At 41.7% G+C, this 23,166-nt stretch overlaps 1 protein-coding gene across 1 annotated transcript; it reads left to right on the plus strand.

The window, feature by feature from the left end:
* Window positions 1-5,062: 5,062 nt before the first annotated feature.
* Window positions 5,063-21,754, plus strand: LOC310989754 (scavenger receptor cysteine-rich domain-containing protein DMBT1-like; the record flags this gene model as incomplete). Its single annotated transcript, XM_083976901.1, has 8 exons — window positions 5,063-5,069; window positions 6,110-6,253; window positions 6,942-7,256; window positions 13,013-13,156; window positions 15,949-16,263; window positions 17,548-17,831; window positions 21,459-21,643; window positions 21,751-21,754. 8 exons carry the CDS (start codon window positions 5,063-5,065, stop codon window positions 21,752-21,754), a joined length of 1,398 nt encoding a protein of 465 aa, XP_083833027.1.
* Window positions 21,755-23,166: the final 1,412 nt, after the last annotated feature.

The raw sequence follows: 23,166 nt of genomic DNA on the forward strand, positions 1-23,166 counted from the left end.
CTATGAGAGGCTACAGAGGCCCAGGAGTCCCACCCACGCATGTTCTAGACCCCCCCTCGTCCAATCACTTTTAATGATGAGGAGTCATGATGAGAGAGAGAGCGAGAGAGAGAGAAAAACAAAAACACCAGCACACGAAAACGGAAAAGAAAAGTAAAAAAAACGCAAAGGCAGCGCGGAAAAATGGAGGAAAGTAACAGAAAAAGAAAAGCTCTAGCAGCACAGACTGCTGAAAGTACAACAATTACGCAGATGTTTGCTGCAGGGGCCCCCTGCCTGGCCAGGGCTAGAAGCACCGATGCTGCAGCTTCAGCAGCAGGTCCTTCACGTGAGTCTGAAGGGAGTGAGGCTCCCATTACCACTGCCCTTATGGTGCAGGAGGAGGCTGAAAAAATAAGTGTTGAGGAAGACTCTCCACCATGTGAAGGAGGTAGTGATTGTTAAGCAGGTAGGCTATGTGCTTTCCAGAATGGTGTGGATAAACATTCATTAAAATACTGTAAATGGTCCAGAACGGTTGCTATGAACTTTACTTGACATAATAAATAGCTATAGCTAATAACTCTGATGGTGTGGTGTGTTACAGCTAAATCTAGTTATCTAAAGTATTGGAAAACAATATTCATATACTATCCTGGTTAATTGATTAGTTGCTTTTATTAAAGTGCCCTCACTCAAATTTGGTCATGAAGGACATTGAGCTAACAACTTAACAAATATGTATGCTTTCCATATTTATCTGAAATCTGGAGAAAACTTAACCCAGATAATTTGGAATACTCATGCTATTCAGGAATACATAAGTCCAGGTCTCGCATTGATTATTTTTTAGTATCACAAGAACTGGTATCTAAAATTAAGAATTGTTGGTATGACTGTATAGTCATTAGTGATCCCTCCCCCATTTCCATGTCTGTACAAATGGAGAAACTTCATCAGTCTCCTCCTAATTGGCGTCTGCAAGTGAGATGGCTTAAAAATCCTGAATTTGTTAAATATTTAGAAGATAAGATTGGTGTCTACTTTCAGATTAATACTAACCAAACTAATGCATGCATTAGATGGGAAGCCTTCAAGGGTTATATTAGAGGGCAAATTATTAGTTTCACTAGTACTAAAAACAGAAAACAAAAAGCAGAAATTAATGAATTAGAGAAGCAAATAAAATCTTTGGAAATATAAATAATAAAGATGACCCTGAAAAACAAAAACGGTTATTAATTTTAAGAACAGAATACAATAAATTAACATCTGATAAAGCAGCAAAAAGTCTACTGTGGCTGAACTAAGCCTTTTATGACCAGGGAGAAATGGCCGGCAAATTGTTAGCTTGGAGAATTAAAAAAAAACAATCTGAAAGAGCCATTAATGGCATAACTACTCAATCAGGGGAGATATCAAATCATCCTCTAGATATTAATAACACATTTAAGGATTTTTATCAATCACTATGGTCAGAATGCTCCGTCTATAGAGATACCTTTCTTAATCAGCTCCAGTTTAAAACGCTCACAGAGGAAGTTAAAGTAGACCTGGATAAGGATATAACAATGGAAGAGCTAGTGCAGGCCATTAAAAGCATCAACTCAGGCAAAACTCCTGCCCGGACATTGACTCCTTGGGCCCTAATTTCTTGGCGCAACTCAGGGTGGCGCAGCGAGGCGAGCCCTGACGCAGCTGGCGAAGTGGTATTATCGTCCATTGCAACAAGGTGCGCAGCGGATTCGGTAAATTGGCAGACTGCTGTGCGCTGAGATGGGAGTGGTCGCGCAGCAGGGGGAGGTGTCGACAGATTCGCCGTGGCGCAGTGACAATTTGTTGCCGATAGACCGCGCGGAGAGTGCGCCGAAAGCTCGCCAGCTCCAACCTGGTCTAATCTCAGCACAAGGCGAAGCGCAGCCAGCGCAGTGGCAATTTGACTGCCCAGCGCGCAGTGCGTACACGTCACCAAGACCTCACAGGCAGATTTCCACAGTTCCAGGCACATTTAAATGCAATTAATAATAATAATAATAATAATAATAATAATAATCACAATAACCCCTATTTATTGTATCTGAATCAGCACATACACCCATATCTATATAGATTGTCCCGTCACACTGATGGCAGATCAAAGGCTTGCGTAATGGAAACTCAGCCTGACTGAATTAACACAGATGAAACCACGGAGGGACTGAGACAGCCGTGGATGTCCCAAGAGCAGGTGTTGACACTACACACTGTGCCGTTGCAGATTATCAGCTATTTATTTATTTATTTACTTATTGATTTATTAGGGGCCAGCACCGCATCGTCACGCGACCATAACAAATAAAACTGAAAACAAATAAACTATCATCTCTCACAGCAAACCACAATCAGGATGCCTCCGTTACGCACAGCTGTTTGTTTATGTTGTGATCTGTGCACACGTGTTTAAATATAGGATAGATAGATAGATAGGGGTCATCCCTATGTTCCCACAGCCCTATGTTCCCTCAGCCCTATGTTCCCTCATTTCTAACTTTTGTTGTCACTGAAAATTAGGCCCTATGTTCCCTCAGCCCTATGTTCCCTCATTTCTAACTTTTGTTGTCACTGAAAATTAGGCCCTATTCCCACAGCCCTTTGGTCCCACCATTGGTTGGGTTCAGGCAATGAAGAAAGGAGTTGGTTAAGTTTAGTAAAAAGACCAGGTAGAGGCTAGACAGGCCAGATAGACAGAGTCCAGATAGGTAGAGAGAGTCCAGAGGGAACATAAGGCTGAGGGAACATAGGGCTGAGGGAACATAGGCACGCTCCCGATAGATGGATGGATGGATGGATGGATGGATAACATCATAACCTCCTCCCTCCCAGACTACTTTTGCTTCATCAGCCCGTGCGGTCTGTTCGCGCGACCGGACACTGCCAGCTTGGACCGGACCAGAACATCAGTTTCCTCCCGTCTCACTTGCTCTGACAGATTGAGAGCTGTTGCCCAGTAAAAAAAAACAAAAAAACAACACACACACCCCTTTTCCATTCATAAAGACACTCATATTTAGTAACCTATATTTAAACACGTGTGCACAGATCACAACATAAACAAACAGCTGTGCGTAACGGAGGCATCGCGGAGCGTCTCTGTTTTTCTTTTTTCTTTAGAATTTACCTGAGAGGGGAGATGTGATGATCTGCTCACTATGATGTGGTTTGCTGTGAGAGATGATAGTTTATTTGTTTTCAGTTTTATTTGTTATGGTCGCGTGACGATGCAGCTCAATAAATCAATAAGTAAATACATAAATATAGCAGATAATCGTGTAGTGTCAACACAGCAGTAATCCATCCTCATCTTTCATCTGTGCAGCCTTTGATCTGTCATCAGTGTGACGGGACAATCGATATAGATGTTCTGAATGTCTATGCTGCAATCTGTAGGTGCTGATTCAAATCTTCTCTTCCACGGTGAAATCAAACGTCCGCCTTGCGCGCGCGGCGGATTTAAAGGCGAGGAGAGGAGCTCATTTGATTGGTGAAGATCTGACTCGGCTGTGTCAAACCCACTCCATGCCTTCTCTCCTCCCTCTATGCCATTTGCGCCGGTGGGAGGGAAGTAGGCGGGATGCGCTCCGCTGCGTTTCGAAGGAAAATCGCAATCTGCTCCTGACCACTCCCCGTTGGCGAAGCGAAGGCGAGGCGCAGGCCTGATCCGCTCCGCCTGCACCTAGTTCACGAAATTAGAGCCCCTTGAGTCTATTTGAGAAGACACACACCATGTCTCACTTCTAGATAATTAGCTCACTGAGTTAAGCGCTGGTTTGTGGTGATGTGGGTTCAAGACCCAGCAAGGGTGATGATGATAATGACGCATCAAAATGCCAGATGTCCTCATGGTGACATCACAGCAAGCCACCAAATTAAAAAAAAAAAAAAAATAGCTTGGACCGGACCATGGGCGAAAGCTCACTAAATTTTGCACAAAGGTCTAGTTAAACATCAGATTTTCTCTTATGAAGCAAAACACTTATAGTTAAAAACAAATCACCAACATTTCCATGCTGTCAAGATAGAATGTATGTATTATAAGATTTTTTTTTTGATAACAGTCGATAAATGAAGCTACACAGCAGGTCTCTCTACCAGCCAGTTAGCTCAGCGAGTTAGGAGCTGGTTCTTGGTGTCAGAGATTGTGAGTTCGAGACCCAGCAAGGGTGATGATGATGATGACAGATCAAAATGTCAGATGTCCTCAACATGAAACACAAGACAATAGTCCTGATAGTTGCATCACACAGCAAGCCTCTAAATTTAAAAAAACAAATAGCTTGGACCAGACCATGGGCGAAAGCTCACCAAACCGTCCGACCCCATGCCGGATTTACTCAACTCCAAGGACTCCAAGATGCAATTTATGTATTATCAGATTTTTGTTTAGATAACAGAATTTCTGACATTTTGACCATTTTTGAAATCTGCCTTGACAACTGCTGCCTGGCTTTGACTCCCTGAGTCTATTTAAGAAGTCACACATCATGTCTCACTTCCAGACAATTGGGTCAGTGAGTAAGGAGCTGGTTCTTGATGTCAGAGGATGTGGGTTCAATACCCAGCAAGTGAGATAATGATACTACATCAAAATACCAGCTGTTCTTTGTGAAACAAATGTACAAAATTTTTAGAGTCATGGTAGATGATGTTTGACAAAAACATATCAGAATTTTACCTCAAAAACTGATTTTTTTTTAATTTTTTTACAGTGGTTTCAAATCTGCCTGCGCGACAGTGAATGGCTTACTCAATTTGTGAAGCAACTGTTGCACTGCCACTTGCCAATTAGCTCAGTCTGATAGACAATGGTCTTTGTTTCCAGAGGTTGTGGGTTTGAGCCTCAACTGGTGTAAATTAAACATTATAAGGTCAACTGTCCTGGCTTCCTATTCTCCTTTTTGTTGCTCAGAATTTGCCTAAATTTGCCAAAATTAGCCCAGACCCGACCAGTCGCTGCGCAGCAGCTATAATTATTTTTTATTTTCTCCAGCTCTACTTTAATGGGTGCTTCTCTGCAATGATGATGACTTCCAAATGAGGGCCAAGCATGTACAGTAAGTGTTTTTGTGTATTTTCCACATAGATTCTCATTGAACTTCTTGTACTACTTGAAAGTTTGTTTGAAAATTGAACTTAATGTAACAAAAATGAGTCAATTAAACCTAAAATTAAGAATCAATTAATTAAAAACTTAGATTTTAAAAGCCTAAATTTTTTCAGGTTTTTTTTAATCCTATCTTATGCTTTTAGTTTTTAGCTTTAACTCCAGTGTTTCCTCGCTGGGAGCTGTATCTGGGCTGCTGCTGGGGGCACTGTCCCTGGGTCCCTTGGGCACAGCCTGCGACTCCTCCCAGTGTGGACGGCCCCAAAGATAGCGCTTCCTCAATCCTCAGTGTCATGCCATGTCTCCCTAGTGTCAGTAGTGAGAGTGTGCAGGTGTGTGCACGTGTGTAGTATGGAGGATGGGGCTTTATTTGTAATAGTTTTTTCTATGTTTCTATTTTTTTTTTTATCTATGTGTGTAAAGCACTTTGTGTTACATGTCTATGTAGGAAAAGTGCTCTATAAATAAAGTTTGATTTGACTTTTTGTCGACAATCCACCTAGTGTGCATGAACTCAGAGAACTCATGCAGTCACACTCTGAGGCTGCTAAGGCAACAGTGCTAACCACAGTACGTAAGTAGTAAGGAGGGACGTTTTTGAGAAACTGTACTGAGGAAGTGTGAGTGATTCTGTATCATTGCCTATCAGTCGTTCAATTTCCTGTCCCCTATTTTCTCAGTGATAGATAAGTGATGCAGAGCAGCTTCTTCCTCCCAACCATGACAAGCAAACGACAGAGAATTCTACACTTTTTGACCCTCGGTAAGATAAATTAAACATCTGTAGTTCAATTATGTTCAATAAATAATGTAAATGAGAAACAATGCAAATTTACTGATCCAGGACTCCCTCCCCCTCCTTTAGTCTCTTTTCTGTTGGCTTCATCTGTACCACCTGGAGGTCAGTCCATTCTTCTGTTACAGATGTAAAACAAGTGTGATTTTGAGAAAAATATTAAATTATAGTTTGTTATGTCTTGTGCCTGATAGGTGTTCAGGTCAGATTGACTGGATCTGGATCTACTCGGTGCTCTGGAAGAGTTGAAGTCTATCATAACAACACCTGGGGAACAGTCTGTGATGACGGCTGGGATTTAAATGATGCCATGGTGGTGTGCAGAGAGTTGGACTGTGGTACAGCACTCAGTGTCCCTGTATCAGCCCATTTGGGAACTGAACAAATCAGGCTTAAGGAAGTTGCCTGTACAGGAAGTGAAAAGTCACTAGGTGATTGTCGGCACAGAGGATTTGGGACACACAACTGTACACAAAGTGAGGACGCTGGTGTCGTCTGTTCAGGTGAGAGAAAGAGACTCCTTTATTTGGATAAGAGTATGAAAAAGATCTGTCAGTAAACCAATAAATAAAAATCTCCAAGCGATTGTAAGTGCAATAGATTTTGGCCAAAGTGTAAATTGTTTTTAATTACAAGCAATTGCCTATTTCAAATAAATGTATATCTTGGTATGGTGCCAAGTTTTAAATGTGATGAACCAGTTACACATTTAAAGAGCTATAGAAACATGAACCCACCTGATCAGTAGGCCTATCAGTGCTGACACTGACCTGATGAAGCTGGTCAGGTGTTGGACATGACATAACTGATCCACATTACATATGATTACTTTGTCATTGTCAAACAAAGTTCTGTGTTTCCTCTGATATTTATAGTCATTAAGTCAGAAGTGGCAATCAGCTATTTTTGTTTTTATGTGCCTGCAATTGGTTGTAAATACAAACATGAATCATATTTGACATGTCACATTACATACTTTTATTTATTATTGAGCTATATATATATGTTATATCTTGTATCTGATAGGTGGTCAGGTCAGACTGGCTGGATCTGGATCTCCTCGCTGCTCTGGAAGAGTTGAAATCTATCACAACAACACCTGGGGAACAGTCTGTGATAACAGCTGGGACTTACAAGATGCCATGGTGGTGTGCAGAGAGTTGGACTGTGGTATAGCACTGCGTGCCCCTACATCAGCCCATTTTGGTGAAGGAACTGGGCAAATCTGGCTGGATGATGTGGCCTGTTCTGGAAGTGAAAAATCATTAAATGAGTGTCAGCACAGAGAATTTGGGGCAAACAACTGTGGACATAGTGAGGACGCTGGTGTCAACTGTTCAGGTGAGAGAAAAACGCTCATTCACTGTATGTAGAATTGTGACAGTGTAAAACTAAACCTGTGGCAGGGGACAGGGAAGCACAATGTGGAAGCTTGAGGGTGAGCTTCCCACAGCCCTATGTTCCCTCAGCCCCATGTTCCCTCAGGTTTATGTTGCCTCATTTCTAAGATTTTTCTTATTTCTAAGAATTTTCTCAAAATGAAACTCTAAGTCAAGTCATTTTTATTTTAAAGGGATGATTCGGAGTAATTTCAACCTAGGGTCCTTTGCACCATAACCTACAAACTTTCTAATGCTTTGTTTACTACTACTACTAACACTATTTGTACTACTGTAGAAGTTTGGGTAACACTTTATAATGAGTACACACTATTAAGCATTAGTTAAGCATGAATAAATATTGAATTCATAATTTATAACACATGAATACTCAAATCATAGTTATAAATGTTTTACTCATCATTGGTAAGCACAGTAGTAGAAGTCCTTGGTCTTGATAACCAAGACTTTTGTGAGTCTTGAGGCATTGCCAGCCTTAATATCTCATTTGTAAATGCTCTATAAGACATAGATAGTGCCCACTTTAGATGAGCTCACACAAAATACTTAATTAACGAGTAGTAAGTGCTTTGTAACTGCCTGAATTCATGAATTCCTGCATTAATAACTGTTTATAAGTCATCCATTGGAAATTAAATTTGTGAGTTTTTAAAAACATTTACTAACACTCACTAACCATTCATACTGGACGTGTAAGAGCGCTTGGGAATGCTGAATCCATCATTTATATAGATGAGCTTATTAATGAAGAGTAAAACATTTACAACTGTGATTGTAAACCACATACTAATGAGTATTTACGTCAGAAACATGCCTCATAAATGATGAATTCAGTGTTTACTAATCCATAACTACTGTGCTTACCAATGATGAGTAAAACATTTATAACTATGTTTACTAACTACATACTAATGAGTATTCATGTGTTATAAATTATGAATTCAATATGTATTCATGCTTAACTAATGCTTAATACTGTGTACTCATTATAAAGTGTTACAGAAGTTTGTTGTCTAAATTGCACTAACTCATGGAGGTGAGTTTAATTTCGGTATAAGGGTTCGTCACTCAACCGTAGTTGAGTTGCGGTGTTGGAAGGGATCAGCCCTATGTTCCCAGGGCCCTATGTTCCCAGATTTAGCTAAAAGCTACATTACATCTGTAGTCAACTGCTACTGGATAATAGGTTGGGTGTAATTGACTACCAAATTGGGAGAAATGGGGATAAAATCTGATGCAAATTGATCATAAAGGAAATGTGGGAACATACGGCCTAATTTTGGAAAGAAAAAAAAACCTTAGAAATGAGGGAACATAGGGCTGAGGGCATGGACCGCGGAACGCATCTGGACAAGGGGGGGGCCATAATTTCAAGTCAAGCGGGGGGGGTTACTGTTACCAAGGATACAGAAATAAAAGTAGCGAAGCTCCGGACAGAGTTGCGGTGTTTGTATCCACTTTATGATACATTATGAAAACACATGAGTCTATCACAACAACGGATTTTCCGGGATCGATCAAATCCGTTGGATCATCACGCTGATTATCCATACCTGAGGTAGGCTGCCGGTTCTCACGGCCCGGACTTCTGCCAATAGTTTTTTTTTTTTTGGAGGGTGTGTGTGTGTGTGTGTGTGCCGAGCGGACCCGTATAGAGAGACACGCGTCTATATGGGACAGGCTTTTATTTAATTTAGAACAAACCTTATGCTCAGCAAAGATGGAAAATATAGCCTATAGTCTTATAATAAAATGGTTCTGTTGTTTGGCCACTGTTTAAAAGAGTCAGAATATAAGGAAAGAATCGGATCCAGAGCAGCATTCATTTACAAGTTTAATCAGCACCAATTAAACTTCTTCTAAATAAACGTAAACATTCAATAACTCGGGTCAGGTCGGACCACAGGCTTCTTTTTTTTTTCTTTCTTCCTCACAGGAGAAATAAAGTGTGCGCTGCGCTCACCTCGCTACTCTCTGCGGTGCTCTGGTTGTGATTTGTCTGCTGCCTTGAATCCGCCCTTTATACATGCGCGTTCACAGATTCACAGTAAGACAAGCCGGGGTTGAGTTACCGAGTTGATAACCAGCGTCGTGGTTTTGTAACCGTAACGTAATTTGCAAACATTTCTAAAATTGTAAGTGTTACAACCCACTGTGTCTAGGGGTGAGAGGGAAGCAACAAAGGGCAGCCAGGACAGGCTAGAGCTCTATTTAGGTTTAATTGGAGAACAATGAAAACTAGAAAATTTCCTCTGGGGAAATTTTGAAAGGGCCAGGCGGCTACTGCCGGTTTTACCATCTCTGTCTACATGGGAATCAAACCCACGATCTTAAGGTCAAGATAGAGCTAATCAGACACATGATCATCTCTAACTTTTATCACATGGGGCCCTAGTTTCTTAGACCGAGCGAAGTCTAAGCTCAGCGCAGCTTCGCCACGCCAACGGGGCGTGAACCAGGTCCATTTCGCAAGATTGGTGGGCCGCGCAGTCAGACTTAGACCAGCGCAACCCCTCCCCTCGTCCCTCCCACCGGCGCAAACGGCGAAGAGGGAGGAGACAGGGCGGAAGGGAGACAGGAGGAGGAGAGAAAGGCGTGGAGTGGGTTTGACACAGCCGAGTCAGATCTTCACCAATCAAATGAGCTCCTCTCCTCACCTTTAACTGCGCGGAGGGCGATGCGCGCTGCAAGTTTGTCATTTTATACTTGGACTGGACGGAGGAGACAGCGACGCCAGAGTGACCAATAATGAGTTTACTAATAATAATACAAATATCCTTAATCAGGTTTGATCTGATACACTGAGAACCCCTGCCCAATGAAAGAAACAACAACTAATAAACTAATAAAGAAACTCACATTTATTCAAACCCTTAAGATGAGAGGTGTAATCACAACATAAACAAACACCATGCGTAACGGATGAAATCAGCGTAAAGGACGCTCTCTCTCTCTCTCTCTCTGTCCGTCTCTTTTTTTTCTGTGATAGAGATGCTGAGTATACTGTAGTAGGCTATATACTGACTATTTGATACCGAGGCTGTGGTGGACTAAGAGAGATGAAGATTTGTGTTTTGTTTTTCATTACGGCTGCCTGATGCGCTAATGAATTAATAAGTAAATAAATAAATAAAGCGATCATCACAAGGGCAGAGTGGTATCTCAACACGGCAGCGACATGCAGTCATCCACCCTCAGTCCTGCTTTTGGGACACCCACAGCTGCTTTTCAGTGCCAGTTCGTCCCTGCTGTGTTAATTCAGGTGGAGTTTCCATTACGCGCCGACAGCCTTTGATCTCTGCTTTGATCTGACGTCAGATGTGACGGGACAATCTATATAGATATAAATTCACGTGTTGATTCCATTAGTTGCATTAAATAGTGGTTATTGTGGATATTTATTGCATTGAAATGTGTCTGGAACTGTGGAGATCTGCCTGTGAGGTCTTGGTGACGTGTGTGCACTGCAGGTCAGTCAGTCAAACTTCCACTGCACCTGCTGCGCTTCGCCCTGCGCTGAGACTAGACCTGGTTGGAGGTGGCGAGCTTTCAGCGCAACCTCGGCGAGACATTTTCGCACAAAACTTCCACTGCACCAAGCTGAATCTGTGACGCCTCCCCCTGCTGCGCGGCCACGCCTATCTCAGCGCAGCGCGATCTACAAATCTCCCAATCTGACTTTGCGCTAGGCTGCGCTGGTCGAAACTTGCATTAGACCGGCTGCACTACCTTGCGCCACCTGCGCTGCGCCAGCAAACTAGGGCCCATGAAGTTACCTGTGTGTGTGTGTGTTTGTGTGTGTGTGGGAGAGGAGTGCGCGCATACGCGCACATGTGTACGTTACCTGCGTGTTTTGGTGTGTGTGTGTAACTGTAATCACATGAAGTTACCTGTGTGTGTGTGTGTGTGTGTGTGTGTGTGTGTGTGTGTGTGTGTGTGTGTAACTGTAATCACATGAAGCTACCTGTGTGTGTTGGTGTGTTTGATAGTGACTTGAACTAAACCTGATGAAGGTGTCTGAAGCAATGGTATAAAAGTAAAAAAAAAAAAAAAAAAAGCAGCCCATAATAAGCACAGAGCTTTGAGAGAGAAGTCAATTAAGTACAATAGGGAGCAACAGGAGGAATAAAGTCTGACCTGAGAACTGTATGAAACCTGTTTGTGTAAATGTGGCTCAATCTGATCTGAGAACAGTTTCCAGAGCTGCTTCTAGAGTCTGCGTGTGTGTGACTGACTTGACACATGTTATGAGCTGCATCCTGTGTCAGTCTGATTTAGCTGTGTGTCTGTGTTTACAAACATTTAAACGAGCGCCAGGTGGATTGTTTATGAAGTTAACGAGCTCTGGCCTGAGAATCAGACATTACCACGACAACTTGAGCTGGTTGCTAATGATGATAGGGGCCCCCAGGCTGAGACAGACAGAAACGTCAAGAAAAAGAGCGATTTTCTGCCTCTGCACTGGTCTCACAAAAGGCTTACGGTGACAAAACGGTAACTCCTATCAGAACAAAACACAGATCAACGTTGCTCTAAGGACTTCCTGAAAAATTTGGTAGGATTTGGTGTTTCCACAGTAAATATCTTGGAGACGCTGGCAGTTTTAAAACATCGGTCCGTTCTGCTTCTCTCAGAAAATCTTTGTATTGGAGTCAATGAGGAGACAGACGTGGCCGCACTCAGAGGCTGATTCTGTAAATTCTGTAAGTCTCTCTGATATTTTGAGCACATGGTGAGACACAGAACAAGTTTGTCTACAATTTTCTGAAAAAATTATGTGTGTAGAGTGTAAATTGTGGCCGGGCCGAGTGTGGAAAGAGAAAAATTCTGGAGTTTTTCTGGGCTTTCTCCCACTCTAACTGATGATGTCACCCATCAAAAATGATCATGGTCATTGATCAGGGATTGCTCAAAAACTATATGACCTATCAAAACGTGGAGTAATACGCCAATACACAAGACTTGTGTCTACTGTTTAAAGTTCAAATGAAGTCTCTAGGTGAAAGTATGCCTGAGCAGTAGACGTTTGTTAAACTCCAATGATTGTTCTTTTTCGCTCTTTTTCCGCCCGTCCCATTGACTTCAATGCAAAATTTTGCGCAGTTTTTCGCAACTTACTCCCGATCAAGACACACGTTATAATTTGTCTATTTGACTATTTTCGATTCGCTACTAGTTGCAGGACTAGTAGCGAATCGAAAATAGTCCGGAAGATGAAGAAGAAGAATAAGTAGAAAAAAATCCACACAATAAGTAGTGCCCGGGCTTTGCAGCTATTTCATAGCTGTGGAGACCAGTGCCCGGTGCGATGGCCCGTGGCCCTAATAAACAACTGTTGGGAACAACACAACGGGAGGGCAGTGGGTGGCGTCAAATCAACAAACAAAATAAAGAGAGTCGCTAGCAAACTCCTGAATAATCAACACAAAGTAACTATAACTAAATAGATACTTTACGGAAACAAAAAGGGACACCACCCATGACCTAAAAGAAAACCACAGAAAAAACAGAGGGGGAACGATCCCCAAACAAAAGGACAAAAGACTAAACCTAGTGCCCGGTTCCCAGACGAAAATTTAAAAACTAAGGCCTCAACAAAACAGAACTGGCACCAGGCAAACAAAGGACAAGGACATGTCACATTAACTACTTTTATTTATTATTGAGCTATAGTTTGTTATGTTTTTTGCCTGATAGGTGCTCAGATCAGACTGGCTGGATCTGGATCTACTCGGTGCTCTGGAAGAGTTGAAATCTATCACAAAAGCATCTGGGGAACAGTCTGTAATGACGGCTGGGACTTCAATGATGCCATGGTGGTGTGCAGACAGTTGGACTGTGGTACACCACTGAGTGCAACTCAATCAGCCCATTTTGGTGAAGGAACTGGGAAGATCTGGCTTGATCACGTGGCCTGTACAGGAAGTGAAGATTCTCTAAGTGAGTGTCGGCACAACGGATTGGGGAAAAATGACTGTAAACATAGAGAGGACGCTGGTGTCGTCTGTTCAGGTGAGAGAAATATTAACTCACTCTGAAGAGTCTCCAACTGATCCAGAATGCTGTACTGAGGATATTGACACGAGTTAGTAAGATAGAGCACATCTCTCCTATTTTAGCTTGACTCCATTGGCTTCCTGTAGGATAGAATAGACTTCAAAGTAATTCTATTGATTTATAAGGCTGATACAAAATTATTACAAAACTTAAACTTATCTGGAAGACCTCATCATTCCTTATTGTCCTTCTAAAACATTGTGCTCCCAAATTGCAGGTCTGTGTGTCCGCTGTAATTCATATTCATTCAGTCAGAAGTGGCAACCAACTTGTACCTTTTTGTTTTTGTGTTGGTTACATGCTGTCATTCCGACATCCCACCACTCCGACATCCCACCATTCCGACAAGGCTTTTAATATAAGGAAATGTGCGTTATTCAACAGGTGACTCCCCTCTTTAAACATGCTGATATAGGAATACCCACATGGTTGTGCGTAATTACACAGCAGAGAACAGACAGGGACTAGTCTGCCTGTCTAGCCTCTACTTGGTCTTTTTACTAAACTTAACCAACTCCTTTCATCATTGCCTAAGCCCAACCAGTGCAAAATCTTTTGGGGGAAAAAATACGCTATTAAAGGAATTGTCGGAAAGGCAGGATGAAAAAAAAATACCATCATTCCGACCATAGGAAGCAAAAATTGTCGGAATGATGGGACATTTGATAGAAAATTAAGTGTTGCCATTTAGACAAGAGACCTACAGTATGTCGGACTGGTGGGATATCGGAATGGCGGTTGCCCCCCTTTTGTGTTTGCAATTTGTTTCTGATTCAAACATAACATCATGTTTGACATATATGCAACATAAAATATTTTTTATTTTTGAGGAAAATGAATGTGTAGTTAAGCAATACGTCACAACAGGCCGGGGTATGCGCTCATTATATGAAAAACCCCTAAGTGTGGTAGTATGAGAGTATGACACGGCCTGGAGTGGTGTATTGCTTTCATAAAACAATTACCAATAATGAAAATATGAAATAAGAATACACAATCTCAAGTCCTGTTTTTTTGAGCGGAAACCGTGGGGAACACATTAAAAACACAGGGACTACTTTGTTTGTTGTTGCCGTTTCAGGGCGGGAGTTTTCTCCCCAGTCAGTGACAGAACACAACTAGGCCCCGCCTTAAGCTAGGAATGTTGTTAACAGGAGCAGCTGTGATATACCCTCATTATACCACTGTTAGGAAACAATCAGATGGCTTGAATTCACCTTTTTGTTTTATAATTTGTTATATCTTGTACCTGATAGGTGCTCAGGTCAGACTGGCTGGATCTGGATCTACTCGGTGCTCTGGAAGAGTTGAAATCTATCACAAAAACACCTGGGGAACAGTCTGTGATAGCAGCTGGGACATAATTAATGCAATGGTGGTGTGCAGAGAGTTGGATTGTGGTACAGCACTGAATGCAACTCTATCAGCCCATTTTGGTGAAGGAACTGAGCAAATCTGGCTGGATGAAGTGGCCTGTACAGGAAGTGAAGGCTTTCTAAGTGAGTGTTGGCACAACGGATTTGGGACACACAACTGTACACATAGTGAGGATGCTGGTGTCGTCTGTTCAGGTAAGATAAACATTGACTCATTTAGTGTATTTGGAATCATAGGAGTGTAAAACTAAATCTGTGAGTAATCCAATAAATAAAGATCTAGATGTGAGTGTTAGTGCAGCAAATTTTGGCAGAGGACAAGAATCACTCGGAGGAAGTTTGAATGTGAACTCTCTTGAATAACAAGCAGTGGCCTGTTTCAAATAAATAGATTGGTGTGGTACCTGGTCGTAAAGAGGAACTAAGCAGGAATTCTCCCGTGGCTCTGCTACATTTTTACCTTAATTAAAAAGCTCCGGACTAATAGTGATAGTTGTGATAGTTAACTACATGACATGTGACTTGTGACTTGTACGAATGAGAAAGGAGGATCTCTGCCTTCACCTGGTGTCTCACGGCTGAAAACCAACCTTGCAACATCAGTGTAAGTTACTTGGTCGCCGCCCCGGTGTCCCAGCTCTCGTCTCTGCACACCGCAACACAAACATGCTCCGTAACCGGCAATCTTTTGTTTAGGACAGTTAAGACTACACAAATACACACGTCGTAACATCGTATTATGTAACGTTATTTGCCACACCATGTATTGATTTTTCGCTAGCTTCGTTGTATGCACATGGATGAGAGGAGCGTAACCAAAACAGCGGAAAAGCGAGAGGACTTGCATAGTTCCCCTTGAAATTTGATGAACGAGTTACAAATGTTGTAGAGCTACAGAAACCTGAACCCACCTGATGAGTATCAGTGCTGACACTGACCTGATGAAGCTGGTCAAGTGTTGGACATGACATAACTGATCCACATTACACATCATTACTTTGTCAGTGTCAAACAAAGTTCTGTGTTTCCTCTGATATTTATAGTCATTCAGTCACAAGTGGCAATCAATTTAGACAGATTTCAGGTTTTTATGTGTTTGCAGTTGTTTGCTTACATAAACATGAATCATCTTTGACATAAAATATTTATATTTTTGTGGAAATGATTAAAGTGTAGTTTGTTATATCTTGTGCCTGATAGGTGCTCAGATCAGACTGGCTGGATCTGGATCTACTCGGTGCTCTGGAAGAGTTGAAATCTATCACAACAACACCTGGGGAACAGTATGTGATGACAACTGGGACTTAAATGATGCCATGGTGGTGTGCAGAGAGTTGGACTGTGGTACAGCACTGAATGCAACTCTATCAGACCGTTTTGGTGAAGGAACTGGGCAAATCTGGCTTGATGATGTGGCCTGTACAGGAAGTGAAGAGTTTCTAAGTGAGTGTCAGCATGAGGGATTTGGGACACACAACTGTAAACATGGTGAGGACGCTGGTGTCGTCTGTTCAGGTGAGAGAAATATGACTGACTCACTTTATTTGGATTCATAGGAGTGTAAAACTTAATCTGAGGTGAGTGTCAGTGCAGTAGATTTTGGGAGGTGACCTGTTTCAAGTCAATGTATATCTTGGTATGGTGCCTAGTTTGAGATTTGATGAAACACTTACAAATGCTAAAAAGCTACAGAAACATGAACCCACCTGATCAGTATCAGTGCTGACACTGACCTGATGAAGCTGGTCAGGTGTTGGACATGACATAGCTGATAAGCCGGTGCATATTCTCATTTGTCCAGGTCATAGTATTTCAAAGGAGGTTAAATCGAAAGCAACTGGACTTAGTTATTTGTCTAGGAAGACGTTTCACCTCTCATCCAAGAGGCTTCATCAGTTCATGTACGCAGCTGACCAGGCTGGGACTGGTCCTCATGTTCCCGCACCATTCTAAGGGTAGCCACCCCAAATTGTTCTGCAATAAGCCGGTGCATATTCTCATTTGTCCAGGTCATAGTATTTCAAAGGAATACATTACATTTTCTGTAATTTATAGTCATTAAGTCAGAAGTGGCAACCAATTTATACATTTTTGTTTTTGTGTCTGTAATTATTTGCTGACACAAACATGAATCATATTTGAGACATTAAAAAAAATATAATTAATTTTGAGGAAATGTTTATAGTACAGTTTGTTCTATCTCGTGCCTGATAGGTGTACAGGTCAGACTGGCAGGATCTGGATCTACTCGGTGCTCTGGAAGAGTTGAAATCTATCACAACAACACCTGGGGAACAGTCTGTGATGATAACTGGGACTTAAATGATGCCAATGTGGTGTGTAGAGAGTTGGACTGTGGTACAGCACACAGTGCCCCTAAATCAGCCCGTTTTGGTGAAGGAACTAGGCACATCTGGCTGGATGAAGTGGCCTGTACAGGAAGTGAAGAGTCTCTAAGTGAGTGTCGGCACAGAGAATTTGGGACACATGACTGCACACACAGAGAGGACGCTGGTGTCATCTGTTCAGGTGAAAGAAATATTGACTTACTCACTGTATTTGCAATCATAGGTGTGTCAAACTAAATCTGTAAGTAATCCAACAGATAAAAAGTGTGTGTCAGTGCAGTATATTTTTGCAGGGGACAGGAAACACAATGAGGAAGCTTGGGTTTGGGTTAACCCTAAACATCATCATGGCAACCTCGTACATGGAGGATCTGTTCTCCTCCTCCCTTTAGACATTCTCCTTCTGAGCCTGCTGGGCTCTCCCTCTATGTGCTTGTTGATGGCTGTAAAGACCAAGGTGTGAATGAAAGAGTCGGGGGCATTCTGTACATGAGAGTGTTGGAGGAGGGCGGGGAAGCATTAGGCATTATGTCTTTGTTTGCGCCTCGCTTCTGCACCTTGTGCCCTGTCTGCTTCAAGTTTCTGGACACCATTGGTAATTGTGCCGCGCCAGAATGCCGCAAGGTCCTCCCACTTGTCCACAGGAATCTGAGACCTTTTGAGAAGCTGCTTGAGCTGGTCCTTCAGCCGTCTTTTTGGCCCACCTATCGGCCTCGAACCATGAGCCAGTTCACCGTACAGAGTCTGTTTGGGGAGGGATGAGTAAAAGTAAAATATCCTGGAAGTCATACCAAAGCACCAACCAAAACACCAAATAAATATTTCGATAACTTAAATTAATAATTGTACAACTAACAAATCACTCATGAGTCACATAAAAAAGTTTCCATTTACTGGTAATTTTCCTATCCAACACCTCATTATAAAACTCATCACTGACCCCATTTGAGTTAAAACTGCGGGGTTGTATTTGACTTTGTTGGTTGTACAGTAACCTCTGACTCAGACTCCTTTCACTCGCTTTCCTCTTCTGTTTACCGTTACCTTGCCAACGCATGCAGGGGGAGGAGGGGGGAGTGGAGGTAAGGCAGGAAGAGGAGTTGTCGATTTTCTCATTTTTGAGCTGTGCTGTGTGAAATGCCAGAAAGGGTTGCTTTGATTAGTACTGTAATTACCCCCATCATTACCTCTCTACACTGGCTCCCTGCCCAGTTTAAAGTTAAATTCAAAATTTTTGTTTTGAAAAGCCTAAATGGATTAGCCCCACTTTATCTGAGCTTGTCCAGCCTCACACACCAGCAATGATGTCAAGCAACGAGCTGCTGCTGGCCTGCCCCGGAACCAAATGAAAAAGTAAAGGTGGCACAGCCGTTTCAGTTGTGGCCCAAAATTCATGGAACAACCTACTGTACCATTCCACATAAGAGAAGTTCAAACCCCGGAGCATTTTAAATCAATTTTAAAGACATCCCTCTTCTCACTGGCTTTCAATTCAAGTTGACATGGACATCTTGACTTTTATCCTGTTAGTAGCATACTGTAGCTTTTATTTGTTTTTTTCCTCATTTTAATTTTGTATTGTCTTAGCTTTTATTGTTAATCTATGTTGGTAATGTATGTGGTTTTCCTACTGTTATTTATTTTGCTGGCACTGGATTGTATATTACTTTATGTATTACGTTGTGCAGCACTTTGGGCAACTGGGGTTGTTTTAAATGTCCTACATAAATACAATTTTAGTTGAGTTTGAATTGAGAAGGTGTGCATCCATGTCTTTTGTCAACTCTCAACCTGATTATTGTGTTTGTTTTTCAGAGAGTCTCTCAAAGTTCAGTATCTCCAGTTCTCTTGGTAAGGTTGCTCATTTGTTCACCTTCTGCTGAGCTTATAGGTGAAACATTTATTCTGACAGGTTTTTGACGATGAAGGATTGTACCAGTGTCAGTATGTGACACATTTTAAGTCAGATTGCAGCTCAAACCTGATCTGATGTAGCCAGTCTCACTGTTACTGCTAAGAAAATCAGTTACTGTACATTTCCCTGTGTCATTCATTCAAATGTAGAAAATGAACGAGAAGTCAGAATCATTATAGCTCATTTCAAAGGAAACAGATTTAATGCTGATGCTCTTTCAATTACCTATTCCAGCACAATAAGGTTGATATGTGATCTAATTTGATGATATGTGATCTAATTTGATGAGTGACTGTGTTTTATCAGATCCAAAAGTTTTCATCATCAGAGTGGTCATCCTGCCACTGGTTGTGCTCTGGATATTCACTATCATCTGTTTCATCTATAAGGTATGGTACACATCTTTGTTGACCAGAAGATCATCTGACATGAAGCACTCTGCGTGTGTAGATCAAACTTCAGGTAGAAATGATTCAGTATTTCATATCTATGTGTTTCCATGACTCTCCAGGCCACCAGGAGGCAGAAACCAAAACCACAGCAGAGCATGGAGATGGATTATTATAACCTCAGTGTTTCCAGAGCTGAAGGAGGTCCAGCTGAAGAGGACGTGCACACGTCAGAGTCAAATCTCTGAGGAAGCTAATCTCACTGTCCATCAGCTCAGTCAAAGATTTGACATTTGACAGAGATGTTTCCTTTTGATTATCACTGCAGGGAGGAATCTACCATGGTTTCATCTGCTTTCACTCTCATGTAATAAAAAACTTATTTTAATTTGAATGTGTAATTCTGGCTAGCGGGGCATCTTTTTTCCCCCCGTGTTGGCTTGGCAGTTTATTACCAATAGGATTAGATGTGTTAGAGATACATTAATGATGTGTTTTTTGTTTGGTTGTAGTGTTTAGTTATTATTTTACCTCTCTGATATTAGCTTTTGTTAGAGACACCCTTTTGTTTTCACTCAGGAGGTCAGGAGTTTTACCAGGCTGGACAACTGATCAATAACTGAAATCCAGATGTTTTAAAAGTGAGGTATACAGTATACAAACTCTAGTAATGTTATACACTCCTGCCCAAATAGATATTATGTGTATGTTTCAGATGTTTTGAGTGTAAAATATATCACTTTTATCATCTGCCACTTCTAGGGCAGATTTTAGACTTTCTTTTTTCAGTTTTCTTTAGAAGCCACCAGTGAGGCCCCTCTTGTTCCATTTCCTGCCTTTTTCTTGTTCCTTCCTGATGAGTACTATGTTCTAACTTGTTCCTCATTTTAGTTAATATACAGTTTTCTTAGATAGAATAAATCTCATTGTGCTGGATCACTTGTGCTTGAGTTTGTCTATGTTTGGGTCCTGAAAACATTTACATTAGCTTTAATGTTCAGCTTCATTCAAACATAATATTATTTTTTTTCTTCTACATACGAGTGGTATGGTAACTATACCATTTGTAAGAACACACATAGGGCTCTATTTTCGTAAACTGATGGTGGATCTGCCCTGCCCCTCGCCTTCGCCTGGCTGGGGATGATCATCTTGGTGCTCTGGAAGAGTTGAAATCTAACACCTGGCGAACAGTCTGTGGTGACAACTGGGGTTTAAATGATGTCAAAGTGGTGTGCAGACAGTTGGAGTGTGGTATTGCAGTGGGTGCCCCTCTATCTGCCCATTTTGGTTAAGGAACTGGGCAAAACTGGCTTGATGATGTGGCCTGTACAGGAAGTGAAGGGTCTCTTAGTGAGTGTCCGCACAGGATTTGGGAAACACAATTGTAAACATCATGAGGACGCTGGTGTCGTCTGTTCAGGTGAGAAAAACATGGACTCAATTATAGTATCTGGAATCATAGGAGTGTGAACATAAATAAGTAAGAGTAATCCAATAAATAAAGATCTGTAAGTGAGTGTCAGTGCAGTAGATTTTGGCAGGGGACAGGAAACACAATGAGGAAGTTTGAGTGTCAACTTTTTTTTCTTTTCTTTTTTTCTTCACGTAATTGTAATGTGAGAAAAGCACCAAAGCGACTGAGAAAAACTGTAATTACAAGCCATGGCCTATTTCAAATAAATGTGTACTGTAGCTTGGTATGGTGCCTGGTTTAGATGTGATGAAACAGTTACAAATATTAAAGAGTTACAGAAACATGAACCCACCTGATCAGTATCAGTTCTGACACTGACCTGATGAAGCTGGTCAGTGTTGGACATGACATAACTGATCCACATTTCATATCATTTCTTTGTCAGTGTCAAACAAAGTTCTAAGTTTCATTCAGTCACAAGTGGCAACCAACTTACACATTTTTGTTAGGTTTTTGTGTCTGCAATTATTTGCTGACACAAACATGAATCATATTTGCATCAAGAATAAAGTTACTGCCACAAACTCACGACAAGTATAAAAAAAACTAAGATTTTATGCATCCTCTACTATGTGACCTAGCTAGGTGTCAGATTAGCTGGATCTACTCGGTGCTCTGGAAGAGTTGAAGTCTATCACAACAACACCTGGGGAACAGTCTGTGTTGACAGCTGGGACTTAAAAGATGCCATGGTGGTGTGCAGACAGTTGGACTGTGGTACAGCACTGAGTGTCACTGGATCAGACCGTTTTGGTGAAGGAACTGGGCAAATCTGGCTCCATCAAGTGGCCTGTACAGGAAGTGAAAGGTCGGCACAGTGGATTTGGAAAAAAATGACTGTAAACACAGAGGACGCTGGTGTCATCTTTTCAGGTGAGAGAAATGTTAACTCACTCACTGTATTTGAATCATAGGAGTGTGAAACTAAATCTGTAACTAATCCAATGAATAAAGATCTAAGTGAGTGTCAGCAGCACAGAGGATTGGAGACACACAACTGTGAACATAGTGAGGATGTTCTGGTGTCAGAATTAAATCTGTCAGATCTGCTGCAGGATTTCCAGGATAGTTACCATTACTTTGAACGCCTTTCCACTACACAGTTACAGCTCTACTGGACTCGGTTTAGGTCATTTTCCATTACAGCTGAGTCCTTCACAGTTCCTCCTCAGGGCCACGTTGTCTCACTCTTTATTCTCTCGTCAGCTCCAAACACACGTGCACCTCGTTATCTCAGGTGACAGAATAATAACAGTCTCAGTAGCTGCAGATCAGTGTGCGCTGCTGCCAGTGTGTTTTTAAACTTGGAGGGTTTGTTTTTTCTTCTCTCTTATAGGCCTATGTATTTGTGTATGAGAAACAGTGTCTCAGATGAAAAAAAAAAAATGAGAAGGACACGTCTGACTATAATGTAATCAATCAATGTCGGAAAAGTGGAATGTTTGAAAAATAGTAAAGTGCCGCTACTCCGACAATGAAAAAATAAAATGTCGGAATAGTGGGACGCTTGAAAAATAATGTTAAAGTAACATTGCGAAGTTTTTCGGCCTTAAAATAATGTTTCCAGACTCATTGCAATGGTAGAAATTCTGCGTCGAGGGAGAGACGTGGTGGGTAAAAGCGAAACTTACGGTTCTCCTCCGGTCGTCGTCGCCGTCATCGCCGCCGATTCCATAAACAAGATGCTCTTTGGAGAGAGGTGCTTGGATGTTATTGGGACCATATTAAAGTTCATACTTACAGTGGCATTGAATCTGTCCCAGATACTATCAGCAAATTATGCCAGAATCTCCTCCTGCAGTGGCTTCAGGCCCTTCTCATCGTTGAGCCATGCCTGCCAGCGGTCCTTCACTTTGCTGCCCTCCTTCAGCTCTGTGAGAGACTGTTTCAGCACGGTGACCTGAGGGCAAACATGACAGTTAGTTAAGGAAATCATTCGGAGTCAATGGAGAAAATGAAGGACTATAATATTATAATATGGCATTGATATCATACCTCCTGCTCCACCTGAAAGAAGAAAAGATTTCTTTTTTGAAAAATCATGAACTACCGGTGCAGCTTCTCGTGTATAAGCTGCATAAGGCACAGGGCAGGGGGAAAGAAAGAATCCTTCTCCTGGCGGGAGAGATCCGCAATAAGCGCTGGAAGGATTCATCACATTACGTTGGTGGCCTCCATGTTTGACTCCCACCTGGTGGCATTTCCTCCCTACAAAATAAATTGGTCACACTTGAATACATGATTTTTCAATGAGCTCAACAAGTATCTCTAAATATTCTATTATAATAG

Source organism: Trachurus trachurus (assembly GCF_905171665.1).
Source record: "Trachurus trachurus genome assembly, chromosome: 8".
NCBI lineage: Eukaryota > Metazoa > Chordata > Actinopteri > Carangiformes > Carangidae > Trachurus > Trachurus trachurus.